We start from the raw sequence: 13665 nt of genomic DNA on the forward strand, positions 1-13665 counted from the left end.
ATAAAGGGTCACCCCAAGGCTTCTCTCCAGGCTGGACAATCCCAATTCTCTCAGCCTTTCCCCATGGAAGAGGTGCTCCACCCCTCCATCATCCTGACCTCCTCTGCGCCAGACACGGACAAAAATCCTAACCAGACACTGAAAGGAAACAGTGTTTCCAACCATCGTTTAAAACACCACAAAAAGGCGCTACAGGACCCTCCCCAGTGCACCAGGAAGAGGAGCAAACACACTTAGAAACATTCCAGAGACACGGAGTGGCTCAGGCACCTCCTTTTAGCCCAGAGTACCAGAGCAAGGCAGACAAGTGTTACCGAGCAAAACTGCTCATGAATACTTAAAAAGTGTGACTCTCCTACCGAGCCACTCACGGATTACATTTCTAGAGGCAGCAGAAGAGAAAATGCGTTGGGTTGGTCAGGATCACTCAGGATACACCAGACTCACCGTGACCAGCTGGGGGGGAACACGTTTGAGCTCACCTACCTCAAATAAGGAGCCACTGGAGACACAGGCACCTGAGGGACCAGAACAAAAAGAAACCAGGTTAGGAGTGAGTAAGAGCAGCAGCACATCCTCCAATGAGCCAAAAAAATGCAGTTTTGGGGCAGCTGGGCAACCTCTGGGTAAGGGACAGGACCTCTGGCAGGCTCAAAAAGGCAGGGAGAACAGAGGGGACCTGCCAGAATAACAGTGAAAAGAGCCAGTGTGAATCCCCACTCCTAAATCGCCCCTGCATGGACAACAGGAGGCTCACAGGGCTCCTCCTGCTCCAGCTGTCCTGGCTTCTCCCAGCCAGGGACAGGGGCAGTGGCACGCCCAATATATTCACACATTCCACCCCAACAATCAATTAAAAGGTGAGGAAGAAAAACCAGGAATAAGCTGAATGACAGCTCTTCTATCGGTTTTTGGGAAATGGTCGCCCTGGAGCAACTGCACATGATCTGTCTCCCAAAAGCATGAGGAGAATGCACACCCCGAGGAGCTCCAGGATGAAAGGGAAAGAGACCACGGAGAGGCTGCCTCGAGGGACCACCCAGAAAAGTCAGAATTTCCCTGTCAAAGAGTGGAGTTCCCTGAGAAATGCAGATTAGACCAATCTGTACAGAAAGCCTCAGAGCTACACTTCTTGGAATCAAAAGCTCCTCCTTCAGCTTGGCTGCAAGTGGCTGTGGAGGCACCACCGGGAATTATCTTGCCATGCCAAGATGAGCCACAGGAGCCCAGCCACACTTCTCTCAGATTCAGCAAATAGCTGTCCTTCTGACAAAAGAATCTAATTTCAAGGTTCATCATCCAGCTCCACCTCAAAATTCAGTGCAAAATGCAAGGTCACACCTTATTGGAAGGCATGGGGGGAACCCCAAAAATTTAATATAATATCAGCTAGCTAAGACCAGTACAACCCATCTGTTTTACCCCTCCAGGGCCGGCTGCCTTCCAGTTTTAGCTCACTGACAGCTATAGTTCCTTAAAATACCAGTGTGCTCATCCCCTCCGGGGCCAGAGCAGGGAACAGAGACCAGGTAGGAGCAGAAAGCAAACTCACAAAGTCTGATCCTTCTCTCCCACGGAGGGCAAAGACACAGCTCCCTCCTTCACAAGTTACCACGGGAGACTAAGATACAACCCAGCTCCGCAGGACTTGGACGATCCTTAGTTACAAATAAATTTTACTTTTGTCCCCAATTACGGGTGAGCCAAACGCACTACACACACATTAATTAATTAAGGTTGCTAGGCAACAATGCCCTGATTTTCCACGACACTCGAAGCCCCAGGTGCGATCCCCACCTGTTGCAAAGCACACCTGAAAAGCGTTCTGCAAATTATGACTTGCACATACCGAAGCACCCAAAGAAGAAACCCCTAGAGTTATTGGTGTGCTGTTTCTGTGGGGGACGTGTTGAATGCGGGTTGTTGGTAGTGTAATATTCCGGTCTGAGAGCTTTTATTTTTGGCACAAGTCAAGTCTGTCGGAGTGCTACCCAAGGAGTTAACACAGGGTAGCACATTTCCAAACCCGCACCTAGCAGCGCCTGGGCTCGCACGCACATCGCGGATTGGAACCGCCGCTATTCACATGGAATAGCTGCACTCAAACTCGGGAATCACGGTGGGAGCAGGACTCGGGGAGACTGCCACTTCAGAAACCAACACCCTACGGCCGAAGGGCAGGCTGGAAAACCCCCCAGGAGCACGAACGCATCCAACCCGCGCTCCCGAACTCCAGACATCGGCACGGCACAACCTCGCTGGCCACGAGTCCGCCCAGCACACCGACACCAGCCCCGGAGTGCCTCTCCGAGCGCTCCCAAGTTGGCTCCAGCCGCCTCCTGCCAACGCCAGGAGCGGAGCCTGGCTGCTGCCGGCTCCCCTCACGCCTTCCCGGCCCTGCCCGGCTCCATGGCCGCATTCCCGAGCGCTCCGCACGGCCGCCGCCACCCGCGGGCTGCCTGAGGGCTGCGGCTGCCGCTGCCCGCGCCGGCCCCTCCGCGCTGCGGGCTCGCCCCGCTCCAGCCCCACACGCCGAGCCGGGGCAGCTCCCCTCACCTGGCCACGGCCGAGCGCCGCTGCCTTCCCGCCCGCCCGCCGTGAGGGGCGGCCCGGCGATGCCCGGAGCGGGACCGGCGTTCCTCCGTGCCCGCCGGCCGGGCACGGCTTCGCCCCGCTGCCCCTCACCTCGCCTGTGGAGAAGCCGCCAAAATGGCGGGGGGCGGAGGCGGACCCCCGCCCGGGCCGGCAGCGCGACGAGGGAGGCAGGGAGGCACAGCCGTCCCGTATGCCAGCGGAAAAGGCGCCCCGGAGCCGGCTTTGCCCTCAGGGATCCCCCGCCCGCGGGACGGGGACGCGCCCGGCGCTGGGACTCACCTGAGGCGGCATCGGCCAGCGCGGCGCGGAGCAGCAGCGGCAGCAGCAGCGCGGTGGCCCCGGCGGCGCTCGGGGCGCCCATGGCCCCTGGCGGCGAGCAGCGAGCCGGGAGTGCCCGCCGGGCCCGCGGCAGGTGCCGGGGCAGCGCCTCGGCCCCCGCCCCGCCGCCAAACTTCGCCCGCAGACAAAGGGGCAGCTCCGCGCCGCAGCCCGCCCGCCCCCCGCCCCGCCCCGGGCAGCGCTGCGCCCTCCTTCCTCCCGGCACCGGAGCCTCTCCTCCTCCTCCTTCTCCCCCTCCTACTCCCCGGCACTTCGCTCCGGGGGACCAGAGGATTCTGGCTTCTCCTCCCCCCCCACACCGGTTACCTGGGGATGGAGCGGCCGCCGGTAACCCCGCAGCCCGTCCGAGCCGCAGCAGTGCCGGGATCAGGCAAAGCAAAAGTGCTTGTGTTGGACCTGACCCCCGTGACTTGATCCATCCCGGTGGCTGGGAGGGACAGGTCAGCCTCTGGCCGGGCTTGGAAGCTTCTAATTTGTTGTGTTTTGGGTGTCAGTTTGGGTAGTAGGATTATAACAAGAAATATCAAAGCCTGGTCTATTTCCATATGCATTTCTTCTTGGCACGGCTGCTGCTTCGCTCTTCCTTTCTAGAGTTAAAGACTCAAAGGCTAGCAATCATTCATCCAGCACTCAAACTAAAAAAAAAAACCAAACCAAAAAAGAAAAAAACCCAAAAGAAACTCAAGTTCAGCTGCTGCCCTCACAGTGTTGTCTTGCTTTAAGCACTTAGACACACACAGAGTACCAGGTCCATTCAAGAAAAGCTTCCCGTGTCACCCCTCCAGCACTGCACACTCAACACATCCCAGAGCCAACGTTTCCAAAGGAAAGTTGGGCTCCTACAAGTCACAGGATAAAGAAAAACAGCCCCAATTTGAAGCTACAGCCATTCCAAGCCCCCAATTAAAATGAACTCAGAAAGTGAGTTTATTTTTACTAGTCTGTGAATGAAATGTTTTTTTTTTTCCCTGCCAATCTCAGCATTCCTGCTTCACAGCAGTACCCCAGTTCCCACACAGCACAGGGCTGGGCTGTTGCTGCCTTCATCTCCTGCTTGCCTGATTAAATGCAACCATGGCAGCTCAATTTGATAACAATTCCCCGTGCTAACTCCATCTGCTCAGTTTTGATTCACTTCCTAATGATTTTTTGGGGTTTTTTTCCCTCCTCAGGGCTGTATGCCTTTAATCACTGTGCTGGAATTCCCACAGCAAAAAAAAAATAAAAAGGCACACAAGCCTCAAGTCCCTTCTAATTGCTCAGGTGAAACTCTGGACAACTTGACCAAACTCAAAGAAACACCAGCAAGAAAGAACAGGTGCAAATAATTAAATCAAGCACCCAGAGGGTTCAATAACTTCATATAGAACAGGTGAAAACAATTAAAGCCAGGCACACAGAGGGGGTCAATAATTTCATATAAATGTGTCCAGTCCATCTTTTACCCATTTGTGTGGTTCATCTTCCTGCTGCTGTTCTTTAGGCTTTTACAGTTTGTTTCCCTAGCACAGCTGCAGCCTCCTCCTCCCTGTTTCTCCTACCTTCCTTCCTGCTGTTCCCAGAACACTGCCCCAAAGACCCTGTTAAAAATCAGGAGAACTTCAGACCCATAACTTAAATAATTTTTCAGATTTTCCCTCTAGCAAACACTCAGTGGCAGCATTTCTCAAGTTTTGCACTGAAATTTTCTGAAATTCAAAGACAGGTAAAGTTTTGACCTTCACATCCTATTTTAACACCAAAGCAGCATTTCTGTCTTGAGTCTACCTCCAGATTAGCAGCAAATGAAATTATAAAATAAGCTTCAGACTCTCTCAGGAGAAATATGAGATAGCTCAAAGGCTGAAAGCTTGAAGGGTGCAACTTGCAAGGCACTGATGCAGCTGTCAGCTGCTGCCACAGAACTTTGAAATACTGGCACAAAAGGTCACTGGGGTTGTAAGAAGTAAACCACTTTGAGCCTCCCTTGTATCAAACCTCTAGGCAGAGGTCAGTTTTCTGCAAGCTGGTGTCAAAGAGCCATTCCTCCACCTGGCAAATCCCTGGCTGAAGAGACTGGAGCCAGACATACCTTGTGTTCCTGGAGAGCTGGGCATGTGCTGGCTCAGGCTTCCACAGAACAGCTGGACACACATGGCTCTGAAAAGGATCCATCGCTGGCAACTGAAGGAGTTTTCATGTGCATTCCCTACTACCAGAACCCCTGGCAGTAAAATATTTTCCCAGCTTTTAACTGGCTTTTTTACCATTCTCTTAATAAGCCTTTTTAAAATCCATGAGTTTAGCCCACAAAAACAACGTGGCATGGCAGTGTCACCATGTGTCACCTTCACCCAGCACATCTCCCAGTACCTGGCAATTTGGGAAGACTGGCATTTTCCTCTTTTTTTCCAAGCAGGTGACACACTGACAAGTCTCCCTTCGTGTCCTGGTGGAATGAAGCCTCTAGACACCTGCAAGCTGAGGTACTGACAGAAATAACTGCTTGGAGAAGAATTATGTTTATCCCTAACAGTGTTTTTAGCCAGCCTCAAAAGCTTTTTCCCCCTCCTCTGTCCTATTTCAGTCAATCCAAGTATTCCCACATGGACAGATTTTTGGCTACAGCATTAGCCTCTCTCCCAGAGTCTGGCAAGACCAGTGGCATTGCAGAACATGGATAATAAAATCATATTTAATCTCTCAGAACACCCATCACAGCACTAAAAACCTGTCACCCCTGGTGGCAGCTGTACCATCCCTGCCCTGCTCCTCCAGCTGTGGCACAACTCCCAGCACAAGCCCCATGAACTCAGCTTGACCCACAGGGATTCCAGGTTTTTGGAGTGCCACGAATTCCCCTACAAGTCCAGGTTAAGGCTGAGTGCCAGCCTAAGCCCTGCACTCCCCACAACTGCACACAGGCTCCCAGGAGAACTTCTTCCTTCTTTGGGCAAATGTTTCTGTGAGTCTCACTCAGCGTGAGCCCCAGCCATCCTCCTTAGCTAAACCAACAGCAGCTCCAGATCAAACAAACCTGAAAGCCATCATACATCATCTGCAGGGCTAAGGGTGCTGCAGCACTGCCTCTCCCCATCCCACAGTCACTTCCAGAAGCCAGCAGGGCCACTGCAGTCATGCTCAGTGTGACAATTAAAGGGATTTCTAAGGCATGCTGGCCCGAGAGCCACCAGTACAAATCCCACTCTGCATGTCCGGGTGCTAAGCTCATTAAAGAGGAACCATCTCCTGCTGTCTTCCTCCCTTCCATCTCTCCCCTCCCTGTGCCAATCCAGCACTCCAGGATAAAAAGAAGTCCCAAGGCACTCAACAGCTTGCACAGGCCAGGGGCATGATTCCTTCAGCAATCAGTAGCACCAGTTCAGAACTAAACCTGAAAACTTGCTGAGCCCACCAGCTGCCTCTTTTGCCCACCTGACCTCCAGAGGCCCAGATTTCCTGTGTCCCCACAGCTCTGGGATTTCCAAGCGCAGATCCCTGCAGGAACCTTTGTTATTCTATGCTTTTATTCTCTGAGAGCACACTCAGCAGTCTGAGAGCTTCTGATTTAAGCTCACCTGTGCATTTATGCTTATGCATCACATTTTTTTTTTTTTTTTTTAAATCCACCCATCAAAGAGGGCAGGCCTATCTTTTCCCAAAATGGACAGTGAAGTCTTGGAAGCAAGCCAAGAGATCAGGGAAAACACAAAGAAATCTATGCAGGTAATACCACAGGCTTTGCTTTTCTTCACCAACAGGTCACTCACATTCCAATTGCTCCTTCTGGGCCACAAACAACACACAACCACTGGAATGCTCATAATACCCCTTGCATGTGCAATGCCTTGGAAATAAAGATATCCCAGTGCACTGGCATTGCTTTTCCCATTTACAACATGCAACGTCTATTAAGTCAGTGTGAAACCTTCCTATGCACACCTCAAAGGGAATTTTTGGATCAATCCCTGAGCAAAGAACCCCACACAAGCATAAATAATCAGCGTGGCCTGGCAGGAATTGGTCACCCTGACTGACAGCAGCCAAATGCTTCTGATGGGAGCTAAAAGAATCCCCATGCAGCCAGATTCCTTGGAAAAAGGAGGCCTACCTCCAGTAATAGCAATGATTTAAACCTTCCCAGATTTGGACCAGCTCATCCCTGTGGCAAACAGCCAATCCTTTCTGGGACCATCTTACATTTCGGGGTGCAGCTTTATGAACACATGTTCAGCAACAGAGCCCCCCACCAAAAAAAACCAGCCCAGCAGAAATTCCAGGAAATTCCAAGGTCTACACAGGAGGGAAGGGCGCGAGCGCCACCTCCTGGAAGGAAAGCGACAAACACCGGGAAAGAGCCGGGGCTCCAGCTGGTATCCCTGAAAACATCGGAGCAAGCTGCAAGCTCGCTCCCTCCCACAAAACACATCCCATTCTTCCTTAAGGAAAACACATTTGCTCGGTTCTGACAACAGGCTCCTGCTCGTGACAACGTTACACCCAGCTGAGACATGAAATCCACAAGCTGCATTTATTTTTCCTTCTCACAGAGCATGATTTGAGTGACACTTGACATCGGCTTCCCCAGCTCGGGCACCAGGCCCACAAGGCAAAGACATCAGGTACTGACTGATTCCTGGGCAGGTTTTTGCTGATCCTCATCAGCTGCATCTCCTTGCTCCTTCTCTTCTGCCCTCTCCACCTGAGGGAGGATGCCGTCGAGGTTCAGCAGCAGGCCTTCACTGGTGGAGGATCTGATAACCAGCCTCTGCACAATGGGATCTGGGAACACAAAGGGCACCAGCCAGCTGGTCACTCCACCCCTGGCCAGGGCTCCAGGCTGACTGCTCCCAGAAAATGTTTGCCACCAAGGCAGTAAAATGACACCACCAGCATCAGGCTGGACACTCCTGCCTGCTGCTTCTACTCAAATCAGTAGAAAAGCTGCTCAGAGCAGAAAAGCTAATCCTCACTCAACTGGGCTGATGTACATGATTTAAATTCATTTAAAAAAACAAACCAAAGCACCCCTTTCTGCATCTACTCTATATTTCAAGTCAGGCAACCCCTTATTGTTTTTATTTGGGCTCCTCAAGGCACGTGTACTTGGCTTTTTATGGTCTGGTCTCTGCAGCTACTGTGAGCAGCATCACTGGCAGAGAGGCAAGATCATTCTTCTGGCAGATATGAAGCAAGTATCAACACCAAAAAAAATGGATTTTTAGCTTACACAAAGCTCCTTCCACAAAATTATTTCATGAATCACCATTTCCTCTCCAGCTAAGCAGATGCCCTCTGCTTATACATGACCTTATGATTCCTTTTGCTAAGGAATTAAAATTTAAAAAAAAAAAAGGAAAGAATCAACTTTTCCCTTGTAGGAGCAGGAATTCTAGAGATGCTTGGAGAGCAGCAAGGTAACTGCATGACAACCCAGGAAAGAACACCCATCTCCCACGTGGGTTTGCTGCAGCCTGAACAAAGCTTACCAAAATTGGATGGCTTGAAAGTGCAGATATCCTGGACAATTGCTTTCAGGTTGGCAATGATGTGCTCAGTGGGCATATCCAGCTGCAAAAGGACAGTGCCAGGTTAGTCACGGTGATGCCTGGAGCCCAGGTGAAGAGATCTGAAAGCACTGGTGTGTTGGTGCTCATTCCACATTTTTAGATAGGTTTCCTTTGTCTGTGCTCCCTGGGAAGGAGTGACAAATCCCATTAACAGCCTTATCCAAATGCTGATTTGCTCACTGTCCTCTCCATTTCCACTCAGGACATGACATTCCCAGGGCTCTGTAACAACATGTAGCCTTAAGGGCTGAAAACTCCTAAAAAACCAACACATGCACAAGTACTTTTGCAAAAGTTAGTTGACAGAAAATGGTCAAAAACTTGGAGAAACAGGTTGAAAGGATGGTTTTTTCCCTCCCCTTGGAATGCTACAGTTCTGCCCAGGAGAGAAAATGCAAGAGCTGTGCACACAACTTACTCTGGCTATCCTTGTCTTGATGACACTCTCGTCCTCCACCGAGTACTCGTGGCACTCTCGGAAGAACTGCACCATTCTGGGAATGTCACTGCCCAGGGAATCTGTTCAACAGCACAACCAAAGAAGCTGCCTGAGCAATGCTCGTTGGCACCAGGAAAGAGATGGTTCCATCTGGTAATTAAGGCAAGCACCACTCCAAACTGCAGTCTCACAGATGGGACAAACAGTCTCCGTGTTCCCTCCATCCCCACTCAGCAGGATTAATAAGCATAAAGGCACCTAGCAGCCAAATTCATCTGGGTTCTTATCCCACATTTGCCTGTTGCAGGGAAAAAAGGATCCCTAAAGTCCCCTCGACCTAAGAGGAGTGCTGCAGTCCCAGCCTAACACCCAAAGAAACTCCACATCCTGACAAAACCCATTCCAGGGGAACCCCCAGGGCTCCAGCTCCCTCAGGAACTGGTAACAGCTGTAACCAAGATCTGCTCCTTACTTCTCTTGGTGCTGGGGTACTTCTTCCTCAGCTTGTTCCTCAGGGGGATTAACTTGGGGATTATGGCAGGGACAGCCACGTAGAAATCAGCCTGGATTTCATCCTCCAGGATCTGCAACGAGCACAGTCCCACTGATTGCACTGAAGCTGCTTTGTAAAAGGGCCCAAGCACACAAACACATCTCTCACTCCTCACACTGCCTGCTGCCTCCCAGCCAGAGCTCACTGGACACCAGGCTTCTCCCCCTCCCTCCAGGCCCCGGTTTAAATCAGAATATTTATGAAATTCCTTAAGAAAAACATATACCCATTTGATTAATTCAACTCCTCCCACGATGGCAGCCCCGTGCTCTCGAGCTGCCTCAGCTTCCTGCTCATTCTGTGGAGAGAAAAAAGGAACTCAAAACAGCTGGACTACCAATCAGGCTGCTGCTGCTCTGCTGCCACTGGAGCTCAGGGAGAGAATTCAAAAACATTCTGTCCAAAGAGTCAGTAAATAAACCCATGGCAGCCCTCTGGGATCATCCCACACAGATCAAATGATTAATTGGCAAAGCACAGCTGCAAGAGTGTGCTGGACACCAAAAACCCATGAAAACGAGGGAATTCTGACTCACTCACTTCTGGGAACACCAAAACCCCGTGAAAATTAGGGAATTCTGCCTCACCCATCTCTGTGAGCACCAAAACCCCATGAAAACCCAGGAATTGTGGCTCACCCACCTCTGTGAGCACCAAAACCCCATGACCCCATGAAAACGAGGGAATTCTGCCTCACCAACCTCTGTGAGCATGAAAACCCCATAAAAATGAAGGAATTCTGGCTCACCCACCTCTGTGAACACCAAAACCCCATGAAAACCCAGGAACTGGGGTTCACCCACCTCTGTGAGCACCAAAACCCCATGAAAACGAAGGAATTCTGGCTCACCCACCTCTGTGAGCACCAAAACCCCATGAAAATGAAGGAATTCTGGCTCACCCACCTCTGTGAGCACCAAAACCCCATGAAAATGAAGGAATTCTGGCTCACCCATCTCTGTGAGCACCAAAACCCCATGAAAACCCAGGAATTGTGGCTCACCCACCTCTGTGAGCACCAAAACCCCATGAAAACGAGGGAATTCTGCCTCACCAACCTCTGTGAGCATGAAAATCCCATAAAAATGAAGGAATTCTGGCTCACCCACCTCTGTGAGCACCAAAACCCCATGAAAATGAGGGAATTGTGGCTCACCCACCTCTGTGAACACCAAAACCCCATGAAAATGAGGGAATTGTGGCTCACCCACCTCTGTGAGCACCAAAACCCCATGAAAATGAGGGAATTGTGGCTCACCCACCTCTGTGAGCACCAAAACCCCATGAAAATGAGGGAATTGTGGCTCACCCACCTCTGTGAGCACCAAAACCCCATGAAAACCCAGGAACTGTGGCTCACACACCTCTGTGAGCACCAAAACCCCATGAAAATGAAGGAATTGAGGCTCACCCACCTCTGTGAACACCAAAACCTTGTTCACCTCATCTGTAAAGCGATGGGGAAGAGCGACACCGCTGGAAAAAGGATCCACTTTTTTCTGGCAAGTAAAAAAAAATTAAAATTAAAGCAAACAAAATGAAATTAAGACCTGAGGGTAAACTACACCATCACAGGGAGCTGGTCCCCTAAAAATGAAAAAAAAAAAAAAAAATAAAAAGGCAAACAAAGTGAGGGGCTGCCCTCAGTCTGAACAGCCCCCAAGCCCTCAGGAGTGCCAGCAGTGCCACCCCACCTTCTTGTGCAGGGCCATGTCCAGGAAGACGTTGATGTAGACAAACTGCTTGGGGTGGGTGAAGTCCAGCTCCTGGAACCTCTTGAGCATGCCCACGGCCTGCTCCAGCCCGTAGGAGGGTCTCCTGTAGAGCCAGGTCAGGTACACGTCGTCCACCGGCTTGCTCATCAGCGGCCGCCTCCGGGGGAGGGGCTTCTCCTTGTGCTCCTTCCCCTTCTCGTGCCTGCTCCTCTTGGCATCTTTTTTGGCAGCTCTAAGAACAACAAAAAAACCCAGGCACGTTGTGAGGGCACCAGTTATCTTATTTTCACAGCACTCTGATTTTATAAAGCAAGGTTTGCTCCTCCCTCTCCCGGGGCATTTTGCATTCAGTCGAACACCTAATTCTCGTTTTCCTCCCTATTTTCAGAGGGTCTCCAGGTGAGGAAAAGAATATTAAAATAATAACTGGACACTCCAGCCCTCTGTAAAGAGTCTGCAGCACTTGAGAACACTTCATTTTCCTGTCTACTCTTGCTTCTCCCAGCCATGCTGGGTTGTCACAGAGATGGCAAATTAAACAATGGAAAGCCAATTAAAGGACGGGAAGGGTTTGAAACCGACTCCAGGAGCTCACCAGCTTTCACGCTGACATGTAACCCTGCTACACCCCGCAAAAGCACAGCCCAAAACCACAGCCTCACGCTTCCCCTGTGCAATCGGCACAGAAAACATCCCCCTGTGAGGGTCAGCCGGCTGTCGGACCAGCCCTGCGGACACCAAACCCCCCAAACACCCCCCTACACCTCCCGGGACGCCGGACCCGCACTCACTTGGCTGCTGCGGCCGCGTAGGGCCGGGCGGTGGCGGGGCTCACCACGGCGGGGACGGCGAGGCGCTGCTCCAGCCCGGGGAGGACCCAGCCGCACCGCGGGGCCAGCGCTGCGGGGCGAAAGCAAACACCGCCTCAGACACGCGCCGCGCCGCCCCGCACCCCCGACCCGCCAGGACAGGCCCCCCTCGCGCCTCTGCAGCCCCTCGGGGCCGCGGAAGAGCGGCGGGGGCAGCGCCCATGGCTCCCACAGCGCGGCCGCCTCACCTCGCCACAGGCAGCGGGCGCTGGGCGCCGCCATTTTGCCGAACCGCCCTGGTCCGCCGCCGGAACAGGTCCCCGCGGAACTCGCTCCCCGAGGCCGAGAAGAAGCGTTCCGGGAGGCCGGCGCTCTTTAGCGGTGTGCCACATAGCGCCGTCCCCCCAACCCGCCGCGCCCGGGCCTGCCGTTCCTGTGGTGCGCGGGTTCCGGCGCCTGCCCGCTGCCCCGGGAGAGGTGACCCATTGCCCGGGGCTGGTCAAAAGCCTCCAGCTCGCTCCTTCAGCGGCCTGAGAGGGGCCTCAGGGCGAACCCGGGGCTGTCTCGTAGCGCTGCGAGCCGATCTGGTCCCGCTTCCGCGAAGCAACATGGCGGAGGCTCGTGAGGGCGGTCAGAGCCGCGGCCCTCAGCCATGGGGGCGTTGACACCTGTTCGGCCACGTCCGTGTGGGAGAACATTGCCTGTTGCAAGCCAGTGTAATTCCAAAAAGAGATTTGGTGGCTGCCATCTCACCCCTGTTCCCTTGCAGATTGGGTGGGAGAAGAGATCCTAATTCACCGTCCCGGAGCAGCATCCGCTTACAAAGACTTTGTTAAAACATCTCCTGGGCTGTTCAGATTGATGCCACACACTGTAATGCTTGAAGGGGGTTTTTATTCCTCAGTGATGTGCTTTTGATTAAAAACATTCCAAACCCGTAGTCTTCCCCAATCAGTGCCTGTCCCAGAGTGCCTAAAATTCCCCAATGGATCCATGTGCAAGGATTTTTAAACCATACACGGGAGGCTGTGTAAAACAAGCTGTAACTAAACTGTGCTCGTCAAATCCAACACCTGGCTCAGTCTCCTGGGAAAGGATGGACATAGGGAGGCGTGAGGGCGACGGGAGGAAAAGGAACCCTCGTCGGCTAAAATGCCCCCTGCTCCATCGCCGAGGCCCTTCCCGCTCTCCGGCCATCAAGGAACTTCTTGAACCGCTTGTTGCTTCCTCAGACACTCCCTGGTGCTCCTTTTAAAATTATTTTTATTTTTACCTGCACTTCCCTGCTCCGGCTGCCCACGAGGATCCGTGCCACCGACACCTGGGCGCCCAATAAAACCCCAGTGCCTGGAGGAGGAGAAACCAAGGTGTCAGACCCCGAGCAGGTGCCCGCATACTCAAATCCCGGATTCGCCCCGGATTCCCAGGCGGACTCTTCCTTCTCCCACCGCAGCGCGGTGACAGCCGGGGCTGTGAAACCGAGGGGGAAAAGGATGGGACGAGGAGGGGGTAAAGGGGGCGGCGGGTTCCTTCGTGCCTCGGCTGGAGCCGCCGGAGCCGGTCCGTGATCGCCGGCAGGGCCCCGCCAGTGCCCGCGCTCCCCCCGCCGCGGCCTCGGCACCGCCCGCCGCCGCCTCCCCGCGCCCGCCCCCGTCTCCTCCGCCCT

At 53.0% G+C, this 13665-nt stretch overlaps 2 protein-coding genes across 31 annotated transcripts in view; both read right to left on the reverse strand.

Moving 5' to 3' along the window:
• The window catches only part of FRAS1 (Fraser extracellular matrix complex subunit 1), a 98585-nt gene extending 95629 nt beyond the window's left edge, over positions 1–2956 (reverse strand). Inside the window, exons 1-2 of the mRNA XM_050973644.1 lie at positions 2875–2956; positions 487–518 (exon numbers count right to left, since the gene is read on the reverse strand). Of these exons, the coding sequence (XP_050829601.1) occupies positions 487–518; positions 2875–2956 (114 nt within the window). The remainder of the gene's footprint in view (positions 1–486; positions 519–2874) is intronic.
• A 4469-nt stretch (positions 2957–7425) lies between these two features.
• On the reverse strand, positions 7426–13598 carry MRPL1 (mitochondrial ribosomal protein L1). 30 transcript variants are annotated; one of them, XM_050973955.1, is made up of 12 exons: positions 13273–13598; positions 12248–12700; positions 11982–12090; positions 11170–11422; positions 10840–10974; positions 10687–10788; positions 10228–10635; positions 9702–9773; positions 9395–9506; positions 8902–9002; positions 8403–8484; positions 7426–7695 (listed from the first exon to the last, which is right to left on the reverse strand). In XM_050973955.1, the coding sequence occupies exons 2-12, from the start codon at positions 12279–12281 to the stop codon at positions 7532–7534; spliced, it is 1572 nt and encodes a 523-aa protein (XP_050829912.1). In that variant the 5' UTR covers positions 12282–12700; positions 13273–13598; the 3' UTR covers positions 7426–7531. The 30 variants fall into 30 exon arrangements, with proteins under 30 accessions (XP_050829912.1, XP_050829910.1, XP_050829916.1 ...); XM_050973953.1 differs by having other exon boundaries at positions 12248–12878; XM_050973959.1 differs by having other exon boundaries at positions 10228–10278; positions 10381–10635; positions 12248–13597.
• Between the last annotated feature and the right edge of the window lie 67 nt (positions 13599–13665).

This window comes from Serinus canaria, chromosome 4 (genome assembly GCF_022539315.1).
Source record: "Serinus canaria isolate serCan28SL12 chromosome 4, serCan2020, whole genome shotgun sequence".
NCBI classification, from domain to species: Eukaryota; Metazoa; Chordata; class Aves; order Passeriformes; family Fringillidae; genus Serinus; species Serinus canaria.

Coding starts and splice junctions, on each gene's coding strand:
- MRPL1 (XM_050973955.1), bottom strand. CDS start 12,281: ATGGCGGCGCCCAGCGCCCGCTGCCTGTGGCGAG. Junction 10,789..10,839: donor GGGTTTTGGTGCTCACAGAG/GTGTGTGAGCCA, acceptor GTGCTCACAGAG/GTGGGTGAGCCACAATTCCC. Junction 10,636..10,686: donor GGGTTTTGGTGCTCACAGAG/GTGGGTGAGCCA, acceptor GTGTTCACAGAG/GTGGGTGAGCCACAATTCCC.